We start from the raw sequence: 26,068 nt of genomic DNA on the forward strand, positions 1-26,068 counted from the left end.
TTTAGATGGGTTTTAGGAAGAAATAATTGACATATATATTTGTCAGATTTTCTAGTCCAGTTTTCCATCTTTCTTTTCACAATCTTTACAATCATGCTCTTTGCATTCAGCAGCTTTGCAGCCACACTGGTCAACTGAAATGTACTTGTACATTTTTGTGGTGTTATTGGCGCACTTTATCTGCACTTCCTTCTCGCTGGTCTTCATTTCTTGACAGCAGGTGCATGAATGCATCATGCTATTGGCCTTTGCCGAATACCTGTAAATAAAGATAGTTTCAAAAACAAACAACTGTTTAATAAGAAATTATCATAAAAAACAGCACATGCAGTTTAGCATGAATGAGTAAATAGTTTGTTTCTGCATATTTTCATGAATCTCACATTGAGGAGGATGCTCCACAGGATCCCTCACATGATGTGAGTTCCACTTTCTCAACTGATTTGCAGTCATTTATGTACAGATAGGTGGTGTTGGTGTGGATTTTACAGGGGGAAGGAGGCAGACCTGTGAATGACAGAAAATCACTTGAATGACCGGATTGGTAATTATCATGTTCTGTTTGTTGTTCATGTTTAATAATTTGATCGTCACCTAAAAAAGCTCTTAAGTCTAGAAGCCTTTGTGAATGAAAACATGCTGCTGAAATGATTTGTTTGTGGTTTGCCTGACAGGAAATTTATAAGCATTGGCTTTCTTTCTTGGGGTACCAGAAGAAAATATTTGAGATTTAACAGTTATAAATGATTTATGAAGGCATATATTAATATGAAATTACATTTTCAAAAATATATAGTAATACTGTGTAATGTGATTTTTTTTAATACTTACAAATTTTGCAGCAACCACTTGCATCTGTTTGCTCAGTTCCCTGAAAAACAGGGAGTTTGTACTGTAAACATTAGCAATTTACACAACTTACTTGTATAAAAAACTGTTGGAAGACCCAATAGCAGGTTGATTCTGTTTAATTAAAAAATTTGGCTTTGCAGTTATTTTAATTTAATGATGCATATTTTTATTTGGATGTAGTTTACATTGACTGTTTTTGGCTTCTGTGCATTTTAAATACATTTAAATCAAAATTACAATTTTAGGAATTGTATTTTATAATTATAAAACAAAATCAAAGAAAGAAAGAAAGAAACTAACTAATCTTTCAAATGTTCTTTTTTGAGTGTCAATATTTGGCTGTAAGAAACAAAACCTCTGCTTTTAAAGGATTGTACTCACTGGAATGCAGTTGTTGGGATCAAATGGAGGACATGTTGTGTTTTGTACTACAACTACAAATTCATTGTTCACTTGCTTGCAGTCATACTTGGTACACTGATCCTTTGACCAAGTTTGAGAAGGCTGTGAAGAACAGTAGTCAGTTATTAAAAATATATTTTTTTCATATCACAACTCATTAAGTGTTTCAATTATGTTGTACCAACCTTAATAATTACTGGAGAAGAAACGTCTGGGACATTCACAACACAGCTTGTCCTTATACATTTTCCACAACATGACCCAGGCACATCCGTATATTCATAGCCCTATTTTTTTTTAAAAAAATACAACATTTAATATTGTTTGAAACTTCACCCAGTTAAATCTACATATAGCATGATTAGTAGGCAGCAGTTACAAAATACTTAATAATCATCCTGCAAGTGGCATTTAGCAGATTGTGGTAGCTATTAGATCTGTGATACTCAAATAGTAAAATATTAGAGCAATATTATTTTCCAGAAATATTCTCATTGCTACTTAAGAAGGTTGAGTAGAAGGTTTGCTGAATTGGTAAAAACTATATTTATCAGATATTTAACAAATATTTTATAGATAGACATGTAAAGTCAGAGCATATCACATCAACATAACTATGTGAATAGCTAGCTGTGAAGTGAACAAATGAAAACCCTTTTAAAGATTGATTTCACAAATCAGCAACAGCATTTAGGGCAGCACTTTCCAATATTTAGATCAGGTCTTCAAACATATCAATAATAATACACTACATAAATTACATAAATCTTCACCTGTTTTAAAAACACACTCATCTTAGATTTCAAAAAATAAAGTATGTGAGTAAATGAGCCTGGATGTAAAATGTGAGGTCATTTAAAATCCTTATTTACATATAATTTTAGTGGTTCACATTCAGAATGAATGAAAATACAAATATTTTCATCAAAAAGTACCTTGTCACAATTTTTTAAACACTGTATTTCAGTACACTTGTAGCTGTTCAGCTCCATTTTGGAATTCTTGGTTTCAGTGCAGAGGCATTGTTCACATAGGCTTTTGCGGAAATCATCACCAGGCTGTGTGTGAAAATAAAAAGTAATGTTTTAACAGTCTTAATAGTAACACATAATATAAATATTGCCTTTAAAGAAACCCTCCAAAATACATATAAATAAATATAAATATTCACTATAATTATTCCTTACCTTGTACTCGGTATTATTAAAGACACAAACATCTTTGGGCACTAAATAAGACAGTGTTCACAAAAATAATTAGATTAAAGTTTAAGACTTTTCACACACTGAATAAACAACACCTATAAGTTGCACTAACCACAGCTGTAAACAGGGCAGCATTTATCCTTTGGGGTGTTAACCTTCAATTCAAATCCCACGTCACAATGTGGTTGCAATGGACACGTGTTCGTGTTACATTCTGTTGGTGGAAATAGTTCCAGCATTAGTGGATATAAAACAAAACAAACCAGTAAAATCCAGAATGAATTAGAGTATTTTACAGCAGGTGTTTCTGGAAAACATATATTTAAAAAAAATGGAAATAGATCCAGAACATCAATGATATTTAGCAGTAGCTCATCTGGCTCAAAATCAGTTGCAACTCACAGGTTTTTTCCTAAAAAAACCCCCCCAACCTTAACCTTGAGCAAAATTAGTCTTATAGACCAAATTGATCATTGTGTGCAAGTTTCAATTCCTCTTTAGGAGGAGCATTGTGATTTGTGGATGGACAGACAGACAGATGAAGGTCCTTCAACTAGATGAGCTAAAAATATCATATTTAAAGGGCATATTCCTGGGCACCAGTTTAGCTCAGTGAGTGAGCAGCTGCCCCCCCCCCCCCAAAAAAAAATCCTTTTCTAAACCCAGTTAATCTAAGGAGCTGATTATTGCTGTTGTTAAATGATGTTAAACTGTGCCCTAAAATATTATTTTAATTTTTTATTTTGAAGAACTGTTCATATTTGCTTTGATTCATGCAGAAGAGGATACGTGATATCCAAAACAACTTACCACATGTCGGTGTCACACAGCAGTCCACTGTTTTGTTCACCAGCACCTCACCTTCGGTGCACTTTACTGGATTTTGAGTAGCGCATTTTACATTTTTACAAACCACACTAAAAGTGTTCTTATCGCAAACACATTCCTGACAACCAATCTTCCAGGTTTCACCAAGCTATATGGGTGATGAAAAAGAATTATTTACACAACATCAACAAATACACTGTGAATAATTGAAAATGTATATGTAGAATATCATAGTATTTACCTCTTTAGGTTTGCCATCAGGTCCAGCGCAACCTTAAATCATAAAAACAAGCAGCTCACATGTATACTTACAAAGATTCACATTAGATTTTTCTTTAATATGCAACAGAAAATATGCTTACAAGAGGAGACGCAGACATCAGAGGTTGAACTGAACAAAGTCATTCCCGCTGGGCAGAAGCACCCCTCTCCAAAAGAATTGCAGTTCTTGTTTTGGGGACCTTCTGCATTACATTGCTGAGAGAACTGTTCATTGTATCTAAATAAGAAGTCAGTTAAGAGGTATCATTACTTCAGAAATAGAACAAGAATTTATAATTATATGTCAGTGTAGTACTTTTGTACTGGAGTAGGAGTAGCATCACTTAGTCCCCTTTGGTTCAGGCTGAAATCTGTTACTACAAATAATGACCTGAAATGTCACTAAAACTGATGCATGTTTTTCATCTCATACCACTTTGCATTCAACTTTCAGTTAGTTCAAGACTGATTGTATTTATCCTCCCCAGGGGATGATGTAATCTGTTCTGTTTGTTTCTCTGTCTGTCTGTTTGTTAGCTGTCCAGCATTCAGTTTTTAAGATACGTTTACATTTTGTGTGACGGTAGATACCAATAACAGATTTAATTTGGGTAAAAAAATCCAGTCAATGTGACATCAAATGTGAAAATCAGTAAAAACTTTATATTCTCCACATTTGTTATGGATAATCTTCAAATTTTCCAACAACAAACTAGGCTTTTGGAGACATGAGTACCTAGGTTAGCTGAGCATTTGAGGACATTTTAATATAAAAAAGATGTAAAACATCAAAGTTTTAGTATAGGCCTCACTCGCTGTGGGGAATTGCACTCTTTGAGTGCTCTTATCACACCTGTAACTGTACTTTGTGTTTAGTGTTACTTGGGTGCAGTTATGATAATGTAGTGATTACCTTGCATTGCAAGTTTGAACAACAGTTGGCCCACAAGGCTTGTAGACTTTATTGTCTGGGCATTTATATTCTACAAGAAACAAATATGTATTTAAGATGAAAATGGGTAGAAAACATCTAAAACATTATGATAAAAAAAAAAAACTAAGAAAAAAAGCTCTGTCTTACCACACACTCCTTTAGTAGCTTTCCTCCAGTCTACACAGATAGATGCCTCAGCACACATCAAGTTGTATGCCTCAATACTGCTGCATCCCATTTTAACAGTTGTGTGGCAAACATCAAATTTACAGGCTTCATAAAATGGTTTTACATTTATTACTTTGCGGCATTCCTTGAATACCCTTAAAACACAATGTCAAATAAAGAAGATTACTCCAGTGGTCTCACTGATGGAACTAACATGTGTTTATTTTTTAAATTCGTACTTGCTGTTTAGGATTTCACAAGGTGAGCTGTTGTCGCATTTTGGAGGTGGAGTTGGAGGTGGAGGTAGAGGTGGAGGCCCATTGCAGTATGGCGTATTGTTGACAGATACACGCCAATCATATGCCATGTCAGAGCATGATGGAGAAATCTGACCATTTTTCAGTCTGCAGTCATTTTTTGTGTTATTGTCACAGGTACCTTGTGAAAAGAAATGTTAACATTATACAGATTACAGCCAAACACAGGGACAAACTGACTATCAGCCTGTATATGAGCCTGGCATTCTTTACTAAGCGATACAGTAGCCCATGTTTTAATCATATGGGCTACAAACAGCACCGTCACAAGTTCAATAAAACTGCAACTGTTAATGCAGAAGAGAATGTTATAGCAATCACAGATCGTGAAGGAAAATTTGACTTGTAAATATAGGTTTTTAATTAGAACATAGACTTATTTCTAGCATTATTTACTACCATATTATGCTCATTTAACTTTCACAATCAATACTTTAAGACATTCAACTATTAGCTTACCACACTGTCCCTCTGTGTTGCCATAGAAAAGAGTCATTGGTACATCTACGCTGAATAAAAGACCTTTGAACATCACAACTGCTTCAATTTCTGGGATTGTTAACCGCATCTCAATTCCTTGATTTGTGATGGTCATGTCATTATTTGTAAACATAGTAGTGACAAGACCACCGTTGACAGATACCTAAGGAATTTTAGCATTAATTACTATTAGTGAAATATCTCAATGGTGCTGCATAATATTTGAATATATTATAATGTCAGTACTTTTACGACACTTTGTCTAAGTGATACCCACCTTGTTCACAGTCTTTGCTCCTCTCTCCTGTCTCTCCTGTGTGAGAATAACTGTATAGTTTTTGTAATACACAATAAGGGATTTAGGACAGGTCACAGTTCCAGTGGGATTACAGTTTTCATTTTCAATATCAACTTTAAAATTGTGTCGAGGTGTGATCTCTTTAACCAGGACATAAGTGCAATTTTTTTGGAAGCTGTAGTATTGTCCATCAAATGTCACATAATGAGGATCTCCCCAGCCACCACAAACACCTGCAAATATTAGATTGAGATTGCATCAAAACAAAAAATAATTTTTTAATTTATTTACATGTTTAGCAGCTTTGATATGTGGAATTTTAAAAGGGTTTTACTGAAACTTACATTTGCATTCATAGTGGAAACAACAGCCATTTTCATCATAAACTTTAACTGGTGTTTGCCTATTCTCACAAACAATATCTTTTACATTACATTGCACATGTGTTGTAATGTGTTGACCATTTTGACATGTTTCTGTGGTGCAGTTGTTTGAATGCCAGGTTTCACCATTCTGATGAGAGAAAAACAGTGCTTTTAGCAATGAATTACACATGAGTTACATTATATTTTAGCCTAAAAGAGGCATACACACTGATACACACTATAAATCACGTTGGATGTATTAAATTTAACACTTATCTGTATGTCCACAAATGTTGCAGAGACTGTTTACAAAATTAATTTGCTGTAAACTTTCAGTAAGAACTTTCAGTAACACAGAGAAATGCAACCACAGTGGAATTGCTAGCAAAGCTGTTACATTGCATAAAATTATAAATTTGACCTTGTTTCATATTTCAGCCTAAATAACTTAGTAAAGACAGCAGTGGATTTTTTTCTTCACCAACATATTTTAATTCAAATACCTTTCTAGGTGGATTGAGAAAGAAGCAGTCTTGGTTACATGTCTGGGAACGGATTTCAGTACCACATGATGAATTGCAATATGCAGTGTAACACCAGCCTTTTCCATCAGTCCAATTGTACATGACATTACCTATGTGACAATAAGAACTGAGTTAGAGCTAAATAACTAATAATGGATTATAAAATGTACAGTTGTTAACATTGTGAGTTGGCCACACTGGCAACAGAGTTGATTATTAGATTTTCCTGTGGCCACTTCAAGTTTCTGCAAAAAAAGTTAATTATTCCTCAATGGACGTGGATAAAAAAAACTATCTTTTTAAACACTTTATGAAAAAAAGTTTTATAAAAAGGAAAGGCAAAATAAGAAACTAAAGTTTAATAACTAAATAATTATTGCATGGACAACAACGAGGAAAGAAGCACAAAACTTACCAGCATAAAATGAATGATCCTGGTATTTACACAGACATTGAGGATTTGTTTTTGGTGTTGTTGTTGTTGTTGTTGTTACCACCACTGAATTTGTAATTATTTTAGGGGTTGTTGTGGAGAATTGTTCTGTGGTTGTTGTTGTGGGAGGTGTTCCTGTGGTTGTTGTTGTGGGAGGTGAACCTGTTGTGGTTGTTGTGGGAGGTGAAAATGTAGTTGTTGTTGTGGGAGGTGTTCCGGTGGTTGTTGTTGTGGGTGGTGTTCCAGTGGTTGTTGTTGTGGGCGGTGAAATTGTAGTTGTTGTTGTGGGAGGTGAAAATGTAGTTGTTGTTGTGGGAGGTGTTGCTGTTGTGGTTGCTGTGGGAGGTGTTCCTGTGGTTGTTGTTGTGGGAGGAGAACCTGTTGTGGTTGTTGTGGGAGGTGAAAATGTAGTTGTTGTTGTCGGAGGTGAAAATGTAGTTGTTGTTGTGGGCGGTGTTCCAGTTGTGGTTGTTGTGGGAGGTGTTCCAGTGGTTGTTGTTGTGGGAGGTGTTCCTGTCGTTGTTGTTGTTGGCGGTGAAATTGTAGTTGTTGTTGTTGTGGGAGGTGAAAATGTAGTTGTTGTTGTGGGAGGTGTTCCTGTTGTGGTTGTTGTGGGCGGTGTTCCTGTAGTTGTTGTTGTGGGAGGTGATACTGTGGTTGTTGTTGTGGGAGGTGTTACTGTTGTGGTTGTTGTTGTGGGTGGTGTTCCAGTGGTTGTTGTTGTGGGAGGTGAAAATGTGGTGGTTGTTGTGGGAGGTGTTCCGGTGGTTGTTGTTGTGGGCGGTGAAATTGTAGTTGTTGTTGTGGGAGGTGAAAATGTAGTTGTTGTTTTGGGAGGTGTTGCTGTTGTGGTTGTTGTGGGAGGTGTTCCTGTGGTTGTTGTTGTGGGAGGTGAACCTGTTGTTGTTGTTGTGGGCGGTGTTCCTGTGGTTGTTGTTGTTGTGGGCGGTGTTCCAGTGGTTGTTGTTGTGGGAGGTGAAAATGTGGTTGTTGTTGGCGGTGTTCCAGTTGTTGTTGTTGTTTCTGTGGTTGTTGTTGTGGGAGGTGAAAATGTAGTTGTTGTTGTGGGCGGTGTTCCTGTGGTGGGTGTGGTTGTGGGTGGTGTTCCTGTGGTGGTTGTTGTTGTGGGCGGTGAAATTGTAGTTGTTGTTGTGGGAGGTGAAAATGTAGTTGTTGTTGTGGGAGGTGTTCCTGTTGTCGTTGTTGTGGGCGGTGTTCCAGTTGTGGTTGTTGTGGGAGGTGTTCTTGTCGTTGTTGTTGTGGGAGGTGAAAATGTAGTTGTTGTTGTTGGAGGTGAAAATGTAGTTGTTGTTGTGGGCGGTGTTCCTGTGGTTGTTGTTGTGGGAGGCGAGCCTGTAGTTGTTGTTGTAGATACAGTGGTTGTTGTGGTAGGCTCACAAGTATAACGGCAACATAAAGCTCGTATTTCATAGTCATTACATTTTGGAGGAAAACCTTGGTCTTTGTTATGACAGATAAGTCCATCTTGTTGGTCACATACTAAAGTTTGACCTAAGTCTTCCAGCGACATATCTGGGAAATCTTTAGCTCTGCATTGTATCTTCAGCGGTTTTTTGCACACACTCAGGTCCAGATCAGTAATGTTAGCGATGGATTCATAATCTCCACCATCTGGAGTACTAGTGGGATAATTCTTATTACTCCAGGATGACCATGTACACTCGTAGTCATTGCAAGGTGTTGTAGTGGTTGTTTCTGTGGTTGTTGTTGTGGGAGGTGTTCCTGTGGTTGTTGTTGTGGGAGGTGAAAATGTAGTTGTTGTTGTGGGAGGTGTTTCTGTTGTGGTTGTTGTGGGCGTTGTTCCAGTGGTTGTTGTTGTGGGAGGTGTTCTTGTGGTGGTTGTTGTGGGAGGCGTCCCTGTTGTTGTTGTTGTGGGAGGCGATCCTGTGGTTGTTGTTGTGGGAGGTGAAAATGTGGTGGTTGTTGTGGGAGGTGTTCCTGTGGTTGTTGTTGTGGGAGGTGTTCCCGTTGTGGTTGTTGTTGACGGTGTTCCAGTTGTGGTTGTTGTGGGAGGTGTCCCTGTTGTTGTTGTTGTTGTTGTGGGAAGTGATCCTGTGGTTGTTGTTGTGGAAGGTGAAAATGTGGTGGTTGTTGTGGGAGGTGTTCCTGTGGTTGTTGTTGTTGTGGGTGGTGTTCCAGTGGTTGTTGTTGTGGGAGGTGTTCCTGTTGTGGTTGTTGTTGGCGGTGTTCCAGTTGTGGTTGTTGTGGGCGGTGTTCCAGTTGTGGTTGTTGTGGGAGGTGTTCCTGTGGTTGTTGTTGTGGGAGGCGAGCCTGTAGTTGTTGTTGTAGATACAGTGGTTGTTGTGGTAGGCTCACAAGTATAACGGCAACATAAAGCTCGTATTTCATAGTCATTACATTTTGGAGGAAAACCTTGGTCTTTGTTATGACAGATAAGTCCATCTTGTTGGTCACATACTAAAGTTTGACCTAAGTCTTCCAGCGACATATCTGGGAAATCTTTAGCTCTGCATTGTATCTTCAGCGGTTTTTTGCACACACTCAGGTCCAGATCAGTAATGTTAGCGATGGATTCATAATCTCCACCATCTGGAGTACTAGTGGGATAATTCTTATTACTCCAGGATGACCATGTACACTCGTAGTCATTGCAAGGTGTTGTAGTGGTTGTTTCTGTGGTTGTTGTTGTGGGAGGTGTTCCTGTGGTTGTTGTTGTGGGAGGTGAAAATGTAGTTGTTGTTGTGGGAGGTGTTCCTGTTGTGGTTGTTGTGGGCGTTGTTCCAGTGGTTGTTGTTGTGGGACGTGTTCTTGTGGTGGTTGTTGTGGGAGGTGTCCCTGTTGTTGTTGTTGTGGGAGGCGATCCTGTGGTTGTTGTTGTGGGAGGTGAAAATGTGGTGGTTGTTGTGGGAGGTGTTCCTGTGGTTGTTGTTGTGGGAGGTGTTCCTGTTATGGTTGTTGTTGGCGGTGTTCCAGTTGTGGTTGTTGTGGGAGGTGTTACTGTCGTTGTTGTTGTTGTGGGCGGTGTAAATGTAGTTGTTGTTGTGGGTGGTGTTCCAGTGGTTGTTGTTGTGGGCGATGAAATTGTAGTTGTTGTTGTGGGAGGTGAAAATGTGGTGGTTGTTGTGGGAGGTGTTCCTGTGGTTGTTGTTGTGGGCGGTGAAATTGTACTTGTTGTTGTGGGAGGTGAAAATGTGGTGGTTGTTGTGGGAGGTGTTCCTGTGGTTGTTGTTGTTGTGGGCGGTGTTCCAGTGGTTGTTGTTGTGGGCGGTGAAATTGTACTTGTTGTTGTGGGATGTGTTCCTGTTGTGGTTGTTGTGGGCGGTGTTCCAGTTGTGGTTGTTGTGGGAGGTGTTCCTGTCGTTGTTGTTGTTGTGGGAGGTGAAAATGTAGTTGTTGTTGTGGGCGGTGTTCCTGTGGTTGTTGTTGTGGGAGGCGAGCCTGTAGTTGTTGTTGTAGATACAGTGGTTGTTGTGGTAGGCTCACAAGTATAACGGCAACATAAAGCTCGTATTTCATAGTCATTACATTTTGGAGGAAAACCTTGGTCTTTGTTATGACAGATAAGTCCATCTTGTTGGTCACATACTAAAGTTTGACCTAAGTCTTCCAGCGACATATCTGGGAAATCTTTAGCTCTGCATTGTATCTTCAGCGGTTTTTTGCACACACTCAGGTCCAGATCAGTAATGTTAGCGATGGATTCATAATCTCCACCATCTGGAGTACTAGTGGGATAATTCTTATTACTCCAGGATGACCATGTACACTCGTAGTCATTGCAAGGTGTTGTAGTGGTTGTTTCTGTGGTTGTTGTTGTGGGAGGTGTTCCTGTGGTTGTTGTTGTGGGAGGTGAAAATGTAGTTGTTGTTGTGGGAGGTGTTTCTGTTGTGGTTGTTGTGGGCGTTGTTCCAGTGGTTGTTGTTGTGGGAGGTGTTCTTGTGGTGGTTGTTGTGGGAGGCGTCCCTGTTGTTGTTGTTGTGGGAGGCGATCCTGTGGTTGTTGTTGTGGGAGGTGAAAATGTGGTGGTTGTTGTGGGAGGTGTTCCCGTTGTGGTTGTTGTTGACGGTGTTCCAGTTGTGGTTGTTGTGGGAGGTGTCCCTGTTGTTGTTGTTGTTGTGGGAAGTGATCCTGTGGTTGTTGTTGTGGAAGGTGAAAATGTGGTGGTTGTTGTGGGAGGTGTTCCTGTGGTTGTTGTTGTTGTGGGTGGTGTTCCAGTGGTTGTTGTTGTGGGAGGTGTTCCTGTTGTGGTTGTTGTTGGCGGTGTTCCAGTTGTGGTTGTTGTGGGCGGTGTTCCAGTTGTGGTTGTTGTGGGAGGTGTTCCTGTGGTTGTTGTTGTGGGAGGCGAGCCTGTAGTTGTTGTTGTAGATACAGTGGTTGTTGTGGTAGGCTCACAAGTATAACGGCAACATAAAGCTCGTATTTCATAGTCATTACATTTTGGAGGAAAACCTTGGTCTTTGTTATGACAGATAAGTCCATCTTGTTGGTCACATACTAAAGTTTGACCTAAGTCTTCCAGCGACATATCTGGGAAATCTTTAGCTCTGCATTGTATCTTCAGCGGTTTTTTGCACACACTCAGGTCCAGATCAGTAATGTTAGCGATGGATTCATAATCTCCACCATCTGGAGTACTAGTGGGATAATTCTTATTACTCCAGGATGACCATGTACACTCGTAGTCATTGCAAGGTGTTGTAGTGGTTGTTTCTGTGGTTGTTGTTGTGGGAGGTGTTCCTGTGGTTGTTGTTGTGGGAGGTGAAAATGTAGTTGTTGTTGTGGGAGGTGTTCCTGTTGTGGTTGTTGTGGGCGTTGTTCCAGTGGTTGTTGTTGTGGGACGTGTTCTTGTGGTGGTTGTTGTGGGAGGTGTCCCTGTTGTTGTTGTTGTGGGAGGCGATCCTGTGGTTGTTGTTGTGGGAGGTGAAAATGTGGTGGTTGTTGTGGGAGGTGTTCCTGTGGTTGTTGTTGTGGGAGGTGTTCCTGTTGTGGTTGTTGTTGGCGGTGTTCCAGTTGTGGTTGTTGTGGGAGGTGTTACTGTCGTTGTTGTTGTTGTGGGCGGTGTAAATGTAGTTGTTGTTGTGGGTGGTGTTCCAGTGGTTGTTGTTGTGGGCGATGAAATTGTAGTTGTTGTTGTGGGAGGTGAAAATGTGGTGGTTGTTGTGGGAGGTGTTCCTGTGGTTGTTGTTGTGGGCGGTGAAATTGTACTTGTTGTTGTGGGAGGTGAAAATGTGGTGGTTGTTGTGGGAGGTGTTCCTGTGGTTGTTGTTGTTGTGGGCGGTGTTCCAGTGGTTGTTGTTGTGGGCGGTGAAATTGTACTTGTTGTTGTGGGATGTGTTCCTGTTGTGGTTGTTGTGGGCGGTGTTCCAGTTGTGGTTGTTGTGGGAGGTGTTCCTGTCGTTGTTGTTGTTGTGGGAGGTGAAAATGTAGTTGTTGTTGTGGGCGGTGTTCCTGTGGTTGTTGTTGTGGGAGGCGAGCCTGTAGTTGTTGTTGTAGATACAGTGGTTGTTGTGGTAGGCTCACAAGTATAACGGCAACATAAAGCTCGTATTTCATAGTCATTACATTTTGGAGGAAAACCTTGGTCTTTGTTATGACAGATAAGTCCATCTTGTTGGTCACATACTAAAGTTTGACCTAAGTCTTCCAGCGACATATCTGGGAAATCTTTAGCTCTGCATTGTATCTTCAGCGGTTTTTTGCACACACTCAGGTCCAGATCAGTAATGTTAGCGATGGATTCATAATCTCCACCATCTGGAGTACTAGTGGGATAATTCTTATTACTCCAGGATGACCATGTACACTCGTAGTCATTGCAAGGTGTTGTAGTGGTTGTTTCTGTGGTTGTTGTTGTGGGAGGTGTTCCTGTGGTTGTTGTTGTGGGAGGTGAAAATGTAGTTGTTGTTGTGGGAGGTGTTTCTGTTGTGGTTGTTGTGGGCGTTGTTCCAGTGGTTGTTGTTGTGGGAGGTGTTCTTGTGGTGGTTGTTGTGGGAGGCGTCCCTGTTGTTGTTGTTGTGGGAGGCGATCCTGTGGTTGTTGTTGTGGGAGGTGAAAATGTGGTGGTTGTTGTGGGAGGTGTTCCCGTTGTGGTTGTTGTTGACGGTGTTCCAGTTGTGGTTGTTGTGGGAGGTGTCCCTGTTGTTGTTGTTGTTGTGGGAAGTGATCCTGTGGTTGTTGTTGTGGAAGGTGAAAATGTGGTGGTTGTTGTGGGAGGTGTTCCTGTGGTTGTTGTTGTTGTGGGTGGTGTTCCAGTGGTTGTTGTTGTGGGAGGTGTTCCTGTTGTGGTTGTTGTTGGCGGTGTTCCAGTTGTGGTTGTTGTGGGCGGTGTTCCAGTTGTGGTTGTTGTGGGAGGTGTTCCTGTGGTTGTTGTTGTGGGAGGCGAGCCTGTAGTTGTTGTTGTAGATACAGTGGTTGTTGTGGTAGGCTCACAAGTATAACGGCAACATAAAGCTCGTATTTCATAGTCATTACATTTTGGAGGAAAACCTTGGTCTTTGTTATGACAGATAAGTCCATCTTGTTGGTCACATACTAAAGTTTGACCTAAGTCTTCCAGCGACATATCTGGGAAATCTTTAGCTCTGCATTGTATCTTCAGCGGTTTTTTGCACACACTCAGGTCCAGATCAGTAATGTTAGCGATGGATTCATAATCTCCACCATCTGGAGTACTAGTGGGATAATTCTTATTACTCCAGGATGACCATGTACACTCGTAGTCATTGCAAGGTGTTGTAGTGGTTGTTTCTGTGGTTGTTGTTGTGGGAGGTGTTCCTGTGGTTGTTGTTGTGGGAGGTGAAAATGTAGTTGTTGTTGTGGGAGGTGTTCCTGTTGTGGTTGTTGTGGGCGTTGTTCCAGTGGTTGTTGTTGTGGGACGTGTTCTTGTGGTGGTTGTTGTGGGAGGTGTCCCTGTTGTTGTTGTTGTGGGAGGCGATCCTGTGGTTGTTGTTGTGGGAGGTGAAAATGTGGTGGTTGTTGTGGGAGGTGTTCCTGTGGTTGTTGTTGTGGGAGGTGTTCCTGTTGTGGTTGTTGTTGGCGGTGTTCCAGTTGTGGTTGTTGTGGGAGGTGTTACTGTCGTTGTTGTTGTTGTGGGCGGTGTAAATGTAGTTGTTGTTGTGGGTGGTGTTCCAGTGGTTGTTGTTGTGGGCGATGAAATTGTAGTTGTTGTTGTGGGAGGTGAAAATGTGGTGGTTGTTGTGGGAGGTGTTCCTGTGGTTGTTGTTGTGGGCGGTGAAATTGTACTTGTTGTTGTGGGAGGTGAAAATGTGGTGGTTGTTGTGGGAGGTGTTCCTGTGGTTGTTGTTGTTGTGGGCGGTGTTCCAGTGGTTGTTGTTGTGGGCGGTGAAATTGTACTTGTTGTTGTGGGATGTGTTCCTGTTGTGGTTGTTGTGGGCGGTGTTCCAGTTGTGGTTGTTGTGGGAGGTGTTCCTGTCGTTGTTGTTGTTGTGGGAGGTGAAAATGTAGTTGTTGTTGTGGGCGGTGTTCCTGTGGTTGTTGTTGTGGGAGGCGAGCCTGTAGTTGTTGTTGTAGATACAGTGGTTGTTGTGGTAGGCTCACAAGTATAACGGCAACATAAAGCTCGTATTTCATAGTCATTACATTTTGGAGGAAAACCTTGGTCTTTGTTATGACAGATAAGTCCATCTTGTTGGTCACATACTAAAGTTTGACCTAAGTCTTCCAGCGACATATCTGGGAAATCTTTAGCTCTGCATTGTATCTTCAGCGGTTTTTTGCACACACTCAGGTCCAGATCAGTAATGTTAGCGATGGATTCATAATCTCCACCATCTGGAGTACTACTGGGATAATTCTTATTACTCCAGGGTGACCATGTACACTCGTAGTCATTGCAAGGTGTTGTAGTGGTTGTTTCTGTGGTTGTTGTTGTGGGAGGTGTTCCTGTGGTTGTTGTTGTGGGAGGTGAAAATGTAGTTGTTGTGGTGGGAGGTGTTCCTGTTGTGGTTGTTGTGGGCGTTGTTCCAGTGGTTGTTGTTGTGGGAGGTGTTCTTGTGGTGGTTGTTGTGGGAGGTGTCCCTGTTGTTGTTGTTGTGGGAGGCGATCCTGTGGTTGTTGTTGTGGGAGGTGAAAATGTGGTGGTTGTTGTGTGAGGTGTTCCTGTGGTTGTTGTTGTTGTGGGCGGTGTTCCAGTGGTTGCTGTTGTGGGAGTTGTTCCTGTTGTGGTTGTTGTGGGCGGTGAAATTGTAGTTGTTGTTGTGGGAGGTGAAAATGTGGTGGTTGTTGTGGGAGGTGTTCCTGCGGTTGTTGTTGTTGTGGGAGGTGTTCCAGTGGTTGTTGTTGTGGGTGGTGAAATTGTACTTGTTGTTGTGGGCGGTGTTCCAGTTGTGGTTGTTGTGGGAGGTGTTCTTGTCGTTGTTGTTGTGGGAGGTGAAAATGTAGTTGTTGTTGTTGGAGGTGAAAATGTAGTTGTTGTTGTGGGCGGTGTTCCTGTGGTTGTTGTTGTGGGAGGTGAGCCTGTAGTTGCTGTTGTGGATACAGTGGTTGTTGTGGTAGGCTCACAAGTATAATGGCAACATAAAGCTCGTATTTCATAGTCATTACATTTTGGAGGAAAACCTTGGTCTTTGTTATGACAGATAAGTCCATCTTGTTGGTCACATACTAAAGTTTGACCTAAGTCTTCTAGCGACATATCTGGGAAATCTTTAGCTCTGCATTGTATCTTCAGTGGTTTTGTGCACACACTCAGGTCCAGATCAGTAATGTTAGCGATGGATTCATAATCTCCACCATCTGGAGTACTAGTGGGATAATTCTTATTACTCCAGGATGACCATGTACACTCGTAGTCATTGCAAGGTGTTGTAGTGGTTGTTCCTGTGGTTGTTGTTGTGGGAGGTGAAAATGTAGTTGTTGTGGTGGGAGATGTTCCTGTTGTGGTTGTTGTGGGCGGTGTTCCAGTTGTGGTTGTTGTGGGAGGTGTTCCTGTCATTGTTGTTGTGGGAGGTGAAAATGTAGTTGTTGTTGTTGGAGGTGAAAATGTAGTTGTTGTTGTGGGCGGTGTTCCTGTGGTTGTTGTTGTGGGAGGCGAGCCTGTAGTTGTTGTTGTGGATACAGTGGTTGTTGTGGTAGGCTCACAAGTATAACGGCAACATAAAGCTCGTATTTCATAGTCATTACATTTTGGAGGAAAACCTTGGTCTTTGTTATGACAGATAAGTCCATCTTGTTGGTCACATACTAAAGTTTGACCTAAGTCTTCCAGCGACATATCTGGGAAATCTTTAGCTCTGCATTGTATCTTCAGCGGTTTTTTGCACACACTCAGGTCCAGATCAGTAATGTTAGCGATGGATTCATAATCTCCACCATCTGGAGTACTAGTGGGATAATTCTTATTACTCCAGGATGACCATGTACACTCGTAGTCATTGCAAGGTGTTGTAGTGGTTGTTTCTGTGGTTGTTGTTGTGGGAGGTGTTCCTGTGGTTGTTGTTGTGGGAGGTGAAAATGTAGTTGTTGTTGTGGGAGGTGTTCCTGTTGTGGTTGTTGTGGGCGTTGTTCCAGTGGTTGTTGTTGTGGGACGTGTTCCCGTGGTGGTTGTTGTGGGAGGCGATCCTGTCGTTGTTGTTGTAGGCGGTGAAATTGTAGTTGTTGTTGTGGGAGGTGAAAATGTAGTTGTTGTTGTGGGAGGTGTTCCTGTTGTGGTTGTTATGGGTGTTGTTCCACATATATCAACACATTTCATGGTTTCTTCTTCCAAATAAGGCCTTTCAGGTGGGCAAGTTGGATAGCAGCCTTAAGAATTGAGAAATCACTGTAAATTTTCAAACCTCACACAAAATAGGTGCATGCATGAAATCTAGCCTAACTATTTTGAACAACTCTGAGAAGTGGAAATAAAACAATAGGTAACGCCACAGTACAAAGTATTATGCTTTTCACAGTGGATTCCCATGCTGTGACTGCTCTGAACACAATTAAAAAAAAAAATCCTTATTCTTTCTTCCTTACTCTCTGAATTGCATGCTGGGAGTGTGGTAGTGGAGCATGTGGTGAGTCTCACTGAGAGATTGAGGACTTGCTTCTAACTTTACTTTTCTACCTGTTGTGTGTGTTTGTGTGTGTGTGTGTTTTACTGGGTATTATATTTAGAATTGATTGTTTGCTTAGAGTTTAAGTGAGTGTTACTGATTTTCTTTTGAGTGTGCAATACCAGTGTTTCGGCCAGTTGGCGTACAAGTTGCCGAAATGGACTTCACTAAACTTATGAGATAACATGGTTTTAAGATCGAGGAGTGTAGTCTGGTGTTGGGTGAAATTTTGGGCCAAAGCAGCATTAAATCTGCTGCTCAGACAAATAGCGCAGTGGTGATCTTTGTTGACAGTATGGAGAAGGCAAAATGTAATTTAAAAGTGTAAATTGGTGAATTATATTTTTTTTGTCAGTTTCTCCTTTAAGCATGCCAGCTAAGTCCATATTGCAACATTCCTCTGTTTATCAGCAATAAATCTCTGGTGAAAGAATTGTCTCTGCATGGAAAAATTATCTCAGATCAGAAAGCTGTCATCAAGTTTCAAATCAGCGCTGTGAAAGCATGTTGTTTCACACGGGCAACAGGTTCTTATGAGTATTAATAAAAGGGATGAGGACCTTAATCTAGTGTTTAGGGTGCGAGTGGATCTTTGTGGATTTGGTAATAATATCCATGCAACTTTGGGAGCTTTCGTGTGTTTTAGTTGTGGTAAAGTTGGACATTTAGTTTGAGTGTGTCCTGGAAAAAACTCAAAGTCAAACAGTGATGTATACACAGGACAATCAGGAGAATAACACAAGTGTAGTAAAAGCAGAGTTAACAGAAGCCTCAAGAAAGGAAAATGACTACAAATGGAACCGTGGATACAGAAGCCAGTCAAACGCTGATAAAAGATTCCTTTAAAGTTTCTGTCAAAAAGAAATTAATAGAGAGTATAGTTAGCTCTCAAATTGAAAATGAAGTCACAGATAAAATAGAGATGGAAAGCTCAGGAAACAATCTGGCAGAACATAATAGCAGAGATGGGCAGTAAGTAGTTACTGTAATCCGATTACTTTTTTCAAGTAACGAGTTAAGTAAGGGATTACTATTGCAAAAACGGTAATTAGATTACCGTTACTTTCGCGTAGGAACGCTGCGTTACTGCATTACTAAAACCGTGATTTTTTTTGCGAGAATGTCTCATGACAGTGACGTAAGCGAGTGTGACGTTCTTGACAACAGCTGTCTGCAGATCAACAGTGGATAATATATCGAGTGCGGGAGAGAGTATGAGCGTGTAGCGTTTAAAGCGTGGAAGTACTGACCTTACTTTAAGTTTGATTCCATAAAAAGTGACAAAAACATTAGTGTCCGTTGTGCGTGGGAAGAAAACTTCTTTTTACAGCGAAAATAACCCCCTAAACTTCCAAGCAAGCATACGACGTAATGGGAAACTCACAGAGAAACTCGCGGATTCTTCCACTGACCACCGCGGCACACCTGCACCAGGGTAAACCTCCGCCTACCCTACTCCTGCTTTACAGGTGAAAATAGAGCAAAAGGACCGCTGAGTCTTTGATTTTATTTATTTTCTGCTGTGTTTTACTTGCATCTATTTGAAAGACTGAGTGTAAACACACACAAAAAAAATATTTTATGTGCTGGAATGTGCAGAAAATAGGTTTAAATATTAAACAAATTTCTTTCAGCCAGAGAATGGTGCATATAATAAAATTTTTGCTTGATGCATAAAGTTAAAAGATTAAAACTAATAAACTCGGCAGCTCGTGTGCTGACGAAGACCAGAGGGCGGGCCCACATTACACCGGTTTTAGAATCGCTGCATTGGCTCCCCGTGTGTTTCAGGATCGATTTTAAAGTTCTTTTATTGGTTTTTAAATGTCTTAATGGTCTTGGGCCTTCTTATCTCTCAGATCTGCTTTTACCATATGAACCCTCGCAGACCCTGAGGTCCTCTGGTACTGGCCTTTTGATTGTCCCTAAAGTCAGGACACATACTCACGGAGAGGCAGCTTTTCAGTGGTATGGTCCTCGTCTGTGGAACAGCCTGCCGGAGGAGCTCAGGGCCGCAGAGAACGTACATGTTTTTAAGAACAGGCTCAAGACCCACCTTTTTAATTTAGCTTTCACCTAACGTTTATTTATTTTATGCTTATTTATTCTATCCTGTTATTTTATTATTAATTTAGGCTCTACCTAATATTTATTGATTTTATTCTTATTCATTTTTTTAATCTTCTTACTCTATTTATATTTATATTGTATCCCTTTCTTATTTATTTGATCATTTTACTCTGTATATAGCCTATTGTGTTATATCTCCAGTGTTTCCTCGGAGGGGGCTCTCTGCACCGGGGCTGTGATCGACCGTGGCTGCTGGGTCTCTGGGGGTCCTCTCAGCCTGGCTGGGGGGCTCCTTTGCCTCCCTCCTGCTGTGTGCCCAGCCTGGAGGCTGCGGTCTGTGACCGGCTCCCGGTGCAGACGGCTCCCTGTTATAGTGTTTCCTCACTTGGCTCATGTGAACCCAGCCCAATTTTTACTCTTTAAGTGTGCGCGTGTGTGTGTGGGGGGGGGGGGATATGTGTGTATTCACATCATTTATGCTAATGAGAGTGCGGGGAGTGAATTGGAGGGTGGCGTGGGCTGCTTTTAACTATGTGAAGCACTTTGTGCTACATTTTTTGTATGAAAAGTGCTTTATAAATAAAGATTCATTGAAAACAAGTTTTAAAAAGGGACCTTTCCATTTGATTACATTCTGTATGATGGATTATGTAGAAAAAGTAGAATTGGGCTGAAAGATCTATCACTTTATCACCTATTCAGGTTGTAAATCGTGAAACTGAAGTAACTAAGTAACTAAGTAATTAATTACTTTTGAAAATAAGTAATCAGTAAAGTAATGGGATTACTTTTTTTGGGAAGTAATCAGTAATTAGTTACTGATTACTTTTTTCAAGTAACTTGACCAACACTGCATAATAGTGATATAGACTAAGAGGATGAAGATAAAGAGGAAGGCTGGACTGCAGATAGTCTGGCCAGTTCAACCATTAAATCTGTAAATGGTGTGCAAAATGTTAAATATTTTCATTTAAACAGAGCTAGTGATGGAATGGCACTCCTTAATTTTTTTTTTTTACCAGATTCCAATTAATTTCATCAGGTGATAAAGGGCAGATTAATAGTGGTGAAGGCAAAGTATGAGTGTTTTAAAATTGTATTTTTTGAATATGTATGCTCTGAATACAGGGCCAGAGAGAATTTTTTATTTTTATTTTTTTACAGAAGCTTGAAGATATCTTATGCAACTGCCAGCCAGATGAGTTTCTTTATTTGGCTGGAGAGTTTAGCTGTATAGAAAATAATCAGTTGGACAGGAATCATTTAGAACCTCATTTGTGCACTTAAACATTTCTAAAGTGTTTGACAGAAGCACAGTCTTTAGTTGATGTAGGGAAGGATATGTACAATCAAGAAAGACAATATACATGGGCCAGGAGTAGAGAACATTTTTGTCTGCAGCTAGATTAGACAGCTATTTTTTTTTCTGGAGAGTGTATACATGTAGAAAATATGATTTTATGTCTTTAATGCAGTGATGGGATTGGAGAAAAACTGAAATCAAAGAATTTTGTCAACAGTATACTGTCAATGTCTCTTCGGCCAAATATATGAGAGAACTGGAGATTGACATAGTGGAGCTACAGGTGTCTGCAGATTTCACAGGAGCTCAAGGTTGGTTTGAGAACCTCAAGTCTCTCCCTGATGGACATACAAGTTTTTCTTTTCATTGGAAAACCCCCCAAAAGGACAGATCAAGTTCATGCATGGTTTGAAATCATCTGCTGGAGATCTTATAACAGCAGATAGTGACATCATTGAAGCACAGTGGATCTTTACTCAGATCTTTATAGCTTTTAAAAGACTTTTAATAACTTCTGGACTAGTCAATCCAGAGTTTCTGAGGAGTTCAACAAGGAGCTGGGGGAGCCTCTAACATTAAAAGAAGTTTATACTGCTTTACAAAGTATGCCAGTAAGGCACAATAAAGCTTTTTGGTCTGACCTTTGTGATGATATCATGGAGGTTGTTGAGAAGGGCTTCGCTGAAGTTTTTTTTGCCTCAGAGCTACACGAGAGCTGTTCTAACATTCTTACCAAAGAAAGGTGATCTCCACTATATTAAGGACTGGTGGCCTGTCTCTTTATTGTGCACTGATTATAATGTGCACTGTCAAAAGTGCTGGCAAACAGACCAAAGAAGGTGATGAATCATGTTGTCCACTGAACACAAACCTACGGCGTGCCAGGCAGGTCTATTGTTGATAATGTGTCACTAGTCAAAGATATTTTGGAGGTCTCAAGCTCATTGTGATGTCATATTGTTGGGGTCCCAAAACTTCCAGGTGGTTTGAAATGGAAAAGAGGATGTTTGAAGTATCTGGGTGTGTAACTGGGACATGAAGACACACTAAACAAGAATTGAGGGGAAGTTAGGGAAGTGGAGATGGTTGTTACCGCAGATGTCATATAAAGGTAGGGTGCCTATTATAAATATATTATAAACTAAGTTTGTTTTTTATTGTGGCATAGATTAACTTGTTTAGAGCCCACTTCCTTATTATTAAATAAATTCAGTCTTTGATGATCAAGTTTTTTTGGGATAACTGACATTGGATATCCCAGGCTGTGCTTTTTTTGCACAAAGAAAAAGGTGGACAAGGACTAGTTCACCTAGAGAGCAGAACTGCAGCTTTCAGAATGCAGATAATTCAGAAATACCTGATGGGAAGGGAAGAACATGTTTTCAGGAAACCAGTAACTAGTGCTTTGTAAGAGGAATGGGATAGTTGGGAATGGATAATTTTATGAAATTGTAATTTGATCTCATCTTCTTATTAAATGCCAATGTTTTATAACAGCCTTTTTCAAGCTTGGACCATTTTCAAATGGTCATTTTACTGGTTAAATATTAAAGCTGAATTTCTGTTTTATTCATTGGTGGATCATTTGACAGATTTTTTCTCTCAGTTGTGTTTTAATAATGTGGTCTGTTCTTTTGTCGATGGTCAATATTATTTCAACCATGTGTTTTTTGACTGCTTTTTTATTTTGTTAAAAAAAAACTTGTGATGTCCTCGTATTTATTTATTAAGAAATAAATGTGTGGTTAAAATCCCATCGTTCTTTCTTTCAATTCAGTTAAATTCTATTTAATTTCAACAGTTGCCTCGAGGTGTTTTAATTTGAAAAGTATTGTAAAGTAAAGACTGTACAATAATAGGTCAATAATAATATCATGATGTCAGTGAGAGCAGCAGCCCCCGTCACCAGTTTCTGAAGTATTTTGTCAGTAAATTAGCTAAAAGGTAGATATAGGACACCAATACAGCTGGTTTCAAACAGTCGTTGAACATGGGGGCACATTTACACTACATTATCTACTTTACTTAGAAGGAGGAGACATGGTCAGTGATGCCTGGCTGTATAATTATGAACCTACAAATGCATGTACTTTCCTTTTCTTACAATGCATACCTTCTAATGCGGGAAGTTGATTGTAGCATATTCCAGAGGGATTTCTGCATGTCTTCATGCATGATCTTCCACAAGGCTTATAGTGCCATTCACACTGTCCATCAGGGTTGTAATAATCACAGAATACAGCTAATAAAACAAAAGTAATAAATCATAAATAACAATGAACTCGATTTTACATTAAACCTTATTTGTAAACTTAGCTCATGCTGACAGTTATTATTATACTTTGCATTTTATATGTATCTTGTCACAGAAAAATAAAAAAAAACGCTCACGGCAGATGGTGGGAGTTCTCCATTTCACGCACACTCCTGCCTCATTACAGGCTGCTGCATAAGCTGCTACAGCTGAACAGAAACATTCACAATCTCCTCCTGAATTACAGGCACACGTGTCTCTCACACAGGCATCAAAATATTGTTGGGGATCCACCTTTTTGGAATAAGTAATTGTAAATGTAAGTAAAGAGTGACTTTGGTCCATTATAGCCTAAACGTTTACTTACATTCATAAACACTTACCTTTGAATAGCAGGCCTCAAATACTGCACTCTTGATAATGCTGCAGTGCTTCACTGCCCATGCCTGTCTGTGTGAGTACAGTGTACATGCATCCTTTGGAGTTTGTGCACTTGAGCAGCTAGGTGACACTTGCCAGCTGTTTCCGAATATAAGGGGATCAACCACAACTTCTTTATTTCTGGTAGTGAAATCATTCTTGATATTTCCATCAAAATTTCCACACAGACCGCAGACTTTGCCCTAAGAAAAGAACAAGTTTGTTTATATCTCTCTATCTCTCTCTCTATCTATATATGTGTATGTGTGTATGTGTGTGTGTGCTCACAGACCTTGAATGTAGATCTGAGTTTTATCATGAGGGTTGTCTTTTTATCCCAAATGACAATAAGGCCATTCTTCGCTTCAATGACGAGATATAAACCCAAAGTGTGGACTTGATAGGGTATTTCTTCCCCACTGTTTTTTTTAAAAACTTTGATATGTTCATCTGAGAGACGAATTTCACTGTTCTGTTAAAAACAAAACATGCTAATTGGGAATTGTGAAAAACGATGTGACCATTTAGGAACATTAATACGTATGGATTTGCAACAATTGTAGACCAGATTACAGTACCCAGCAAAAGGTTAATATTTAATTTTTTGCCATGCTTAATTTTCAAAAATAGAACAGGGCTCATGTTGAAACACACAGTCCAACTCACTATATTAACGACAACACTGTGTACCCTGTTTCTTTTTCAAAAAACCCATTTTCTCATATAGTGATAATAATAATGAGGTAATAGCATAGCATAGCATAGCATCTTTATTTATGACGCACTTTACATCCAACAATGTTGACCAAAGTGCTACAAATATAAAACAGAGAGGAAACAGTTTAAATTACATATAAAATATCTTAAAATTAAAAATAATATAATTAATAAGAAACATATTAAGAGACATCAACAAGTCCTGCTATGCTAAAAGCCAAGGTAAATAAATATGTTTTAAGACATGATTTAAAAACAGATAAGGAAGGTGCCTGTAATGCATAATTATTAATTATTAAGGTATCTATCTTTTTAAAAAAAACAACTTGTAAATGCAATTTCTGTTCATATTTACATACCCCTAAATAGAGCGTGATGTCAAAGGAGCAGACGCTTTCAGCATTTTCGCAGGGGATGCTCTCAGTCAGTACCTGAAAGGTGCCGTTCTCACCTCCACAGGAATCCTGCAGGATTCTCATGTCAGTATCACAGGACTGATTTTAACAGGTCATAAAGATTAAACGTAAGTGCAGACTGTACCTGGGTGAAGATGTAGCTACAGCCTCCACTAAAGGCAAATCTTGATTCATCAAAAGTGATGTAATTCCCTGCTCCATAAATGGTACAGGTTCCACCACAGTCTTGACCTGTACATTCCCATATGCTGCTTTTGCATGTGCTTAGATTTGAAAAGGGAAGTTAAATCTTGTTAAATAACTATTCCCAAAGCCCCCCCCCCCCCCCCCCCCCCCCCCCCAAAAAAAAAGTTTCAGTGATGTGAAAAACATGCTTGGGGACACCAGAGTTTGAGTATTATTTAGTGTGTTTTTAAAATATACTCTTTATTTAAACAGAGTTGATGGATGAGTAAATAACAGGAAATTGTTAGAAAAAACCCCAAGAAGAACAAAAAAAGCCCTCACCATGTATTGCAGTCTACTTTAACAGATTGTCCATGTTTATAGTATTGTCCATTATATGGGCAGGGGCAGTCCTCCTGCTTTACACAGCCTCCATTATTATCTGATAGCAGGCCATCAGGACATACACATCCTGAGATACAATCTGTGCTGATCTGTTCAGGATAACAGAGACATATTTCATCAATATGCTTAATAACTGATTATGCTGTTGTAATGTCCATGTGTGGCAGTTATGAATCAGCTTCTCAGTCTTACACATTGTTTGTTCAGTGTCTGGCAGCTTTTTTGGCACTCAGATCCCTTTTCTCCCGGCTTTGCATTTGAGCAGTTGAGGAAAACCATTGGGCTTGTGCATGCTGAGAACAATGACAGTGTCTTTAAAGGGACACAACTGTATGGTTGTATTTACTTATACTTTGCTTTTCAGTAGAAATAACCATTTAATGAACAGTAATTAAGTACTTTGTACCTACTTTGAATCACTTGTTTTCCTGAACAGGTTAATTCTCCACCATAGCAAGAGCTGAAACATAAATGAAGATAGGCAAGACAAAGAAAAGAGATGCATTGTATCAGTTCAATGAAATAACAAGGTATCAATTGCAGCTGTGTGTATTCAGGTTAAACATTCCTGGGACAACTTCACTTGGTGATACTTGGGCATGTCACAAGCTGAACCACATCAGTGAAGCAATAAAGTTCTTTGATATAATGAAACTTGAATTTGCCAGAATCTTAACTTCTTTGCACATTTGCATAGGCCCTGAGAGTTAAGTGAGTCCACTTGCTGAATGAAATGAGTTATTTGTTTTGTAACAGGGTTAAAAAACAAAGAAGCCAAACACGCATGCCCTGCCCCTGCCTAAAAATAGCTATCAAGTAAAACTACCAAAGTGAAAGCAATTTCTCTTTCATTTCATCTCAAACAATGTTCTTTTTTAACTTTTCTTATTTATTTGCACTCGTCCTTTAAATTACTGCCATCTTTTGTTGACAAGTGTGTCTAGCATGCTTGTTTTGATTCACATTGGACTGTGTGGCATGTCTCCATTTTCTGAGTGTGTCCATGTCCACTTCACAGTGGCTTCAGTTTGTTACTTAATGTATAATTTGCCAATAATACAGTTTTATTTTACATCTCACAATAATATCAATAATTATCAAGCTGGACTATTTGACAAGAATATTTGAAATGGTGCACAATGGTGTTTTTAGGACCCCCAAGGCTAACTACTGTAAAGCAAAAAACGTAATTTTATTTATTGTATTTAATTGAC

General features: G+C 39.8%; 1 protein-coding gene across 1 annotated transcript in view; it reads right to left on the reverse strand.

Annotated features, from left to right (window-relative positions):
• Positions 1-820: 820 nt before the first annotated feature.
• LOC146664993 (mucin-2-like) overlaps positions 821-26,068 on the reverse strand; it is a 32,053-nt gene continuing 6,805 nt past the window's right edge. Inside the window, exons 18-50 of the mRNA XM_085412515.1 lie at positions 25,047-25,147; positions 24,792-24,943; positions 24,409-24,547; positions 24,228-24,332; positions 23,444-23,623; positions 23,115-23,354; positions 22,869-23,025; positions 22,591-22,719; positions 16,740-16,808; positions 16,149-16,382; positions 15,627-15,803; positions 14,562-14,924; positions 13,434-13,712; positions 12,525-12,803; positions 11,174-11,285; positions 10,488-10,774; positions 9,360-9,638; positions 8,569-8,699; positions 7,609-7,650; positions 6,090-6,258; positions 5,725-5,978; positions 5,427-5,610; positions 4,890-5,088; positions 4,630-4,805; positions 4,462-4,531; positions 3,650-3,786; positions 3,529-3,560; positions 3,270-3,435; positions 2,442-2,482; positions 2,190-2,312; positions 1,440-1,541; positions 1,234-1,356; positions 821-871 (exon numbers count right to left, since the gene is read on the reverse strand). Of these exons, the coding sequence (XP_085268641.1) occupies positions 821-871; positions 1,234-1,356; positions 1,440-1,541; positions 2,190-2,312; positions 2,442-2,482; positions 3,270-3,435; positions 3,529-3,560; positions 3,650-3,786; positions 4,462-4,531; positions 4,630-4,805; positions 4,890-5,088; positions 5,427-5,610; positions 5,725-5,978; positions 6,090-6,258; positions 7,609-7,650; positions 8,569-8,699; positions 9,360-9,638; positions 10,488-10,774; positions 11,174-11,285; positions 12,525-12,803; positions 13,434-13,712; positions 14,562-14,924; positions 15,627-15,803; positions 16,149-16,382; positions 16,740-16,808; positions 22,591-22,719; positions 22,869-23,025; positions 23,115-23,354; positions 23,444-23,623; positions 24,228-24,332; positions 24,409-24,547; positions 24,792-24,943; positions 25,047-25,147 (5,282 nt within the window). The remainder of the gene's footprint in view (positions 872-1,233; positions 1,357-1,439; positions 1,542-2,189; positions 2,313-2,441; positions 2,483-3,269; positions 3,436-3,528; positions 3,561-3,649; positions 3,787-4,461; positions 4,532-4,629; positions 4,806-4,889; positions 5,089-5,426; positions 5,611-5,724; positions 5,979-6,089; positions 6,259-7,608; positions 7,651-8,568; positions 8,700-9,359; positions 9,639-10,487; positions 10,775-11,173; positions 11,286-12,524; positions 12,804-13,433; positions 13,713-14,561; positions 14,925-15,626; positions 15,804-16,148; positions 16,383-16,739; positions 16,809-22,590; positions 22,720-22,868; positions 23,026-23,114; positions 23,355-23,443; positions 23,624-24,227; positions 24,333-24,408; positions 24,548-24,791; positions 24,944-25,046; positions 25,148-26,068) is intronic.

Source organism: Rhamphochromis longiceps, linkage group LG7 (genome assembly GCF_057381845.1).
Source record: "Rhamphochromis longiceps isolate RC_006_pf linkage group LG7, R_longiceps_female_GT1.1, whole genome shotgun sequence".
Lineage (NCBI taxonomy): Eukaryota > Metazoa > Chordata > Actinopteri > Cichliformes > Cichlidae > Rhamphochromis > Rhamphochromis longiceps.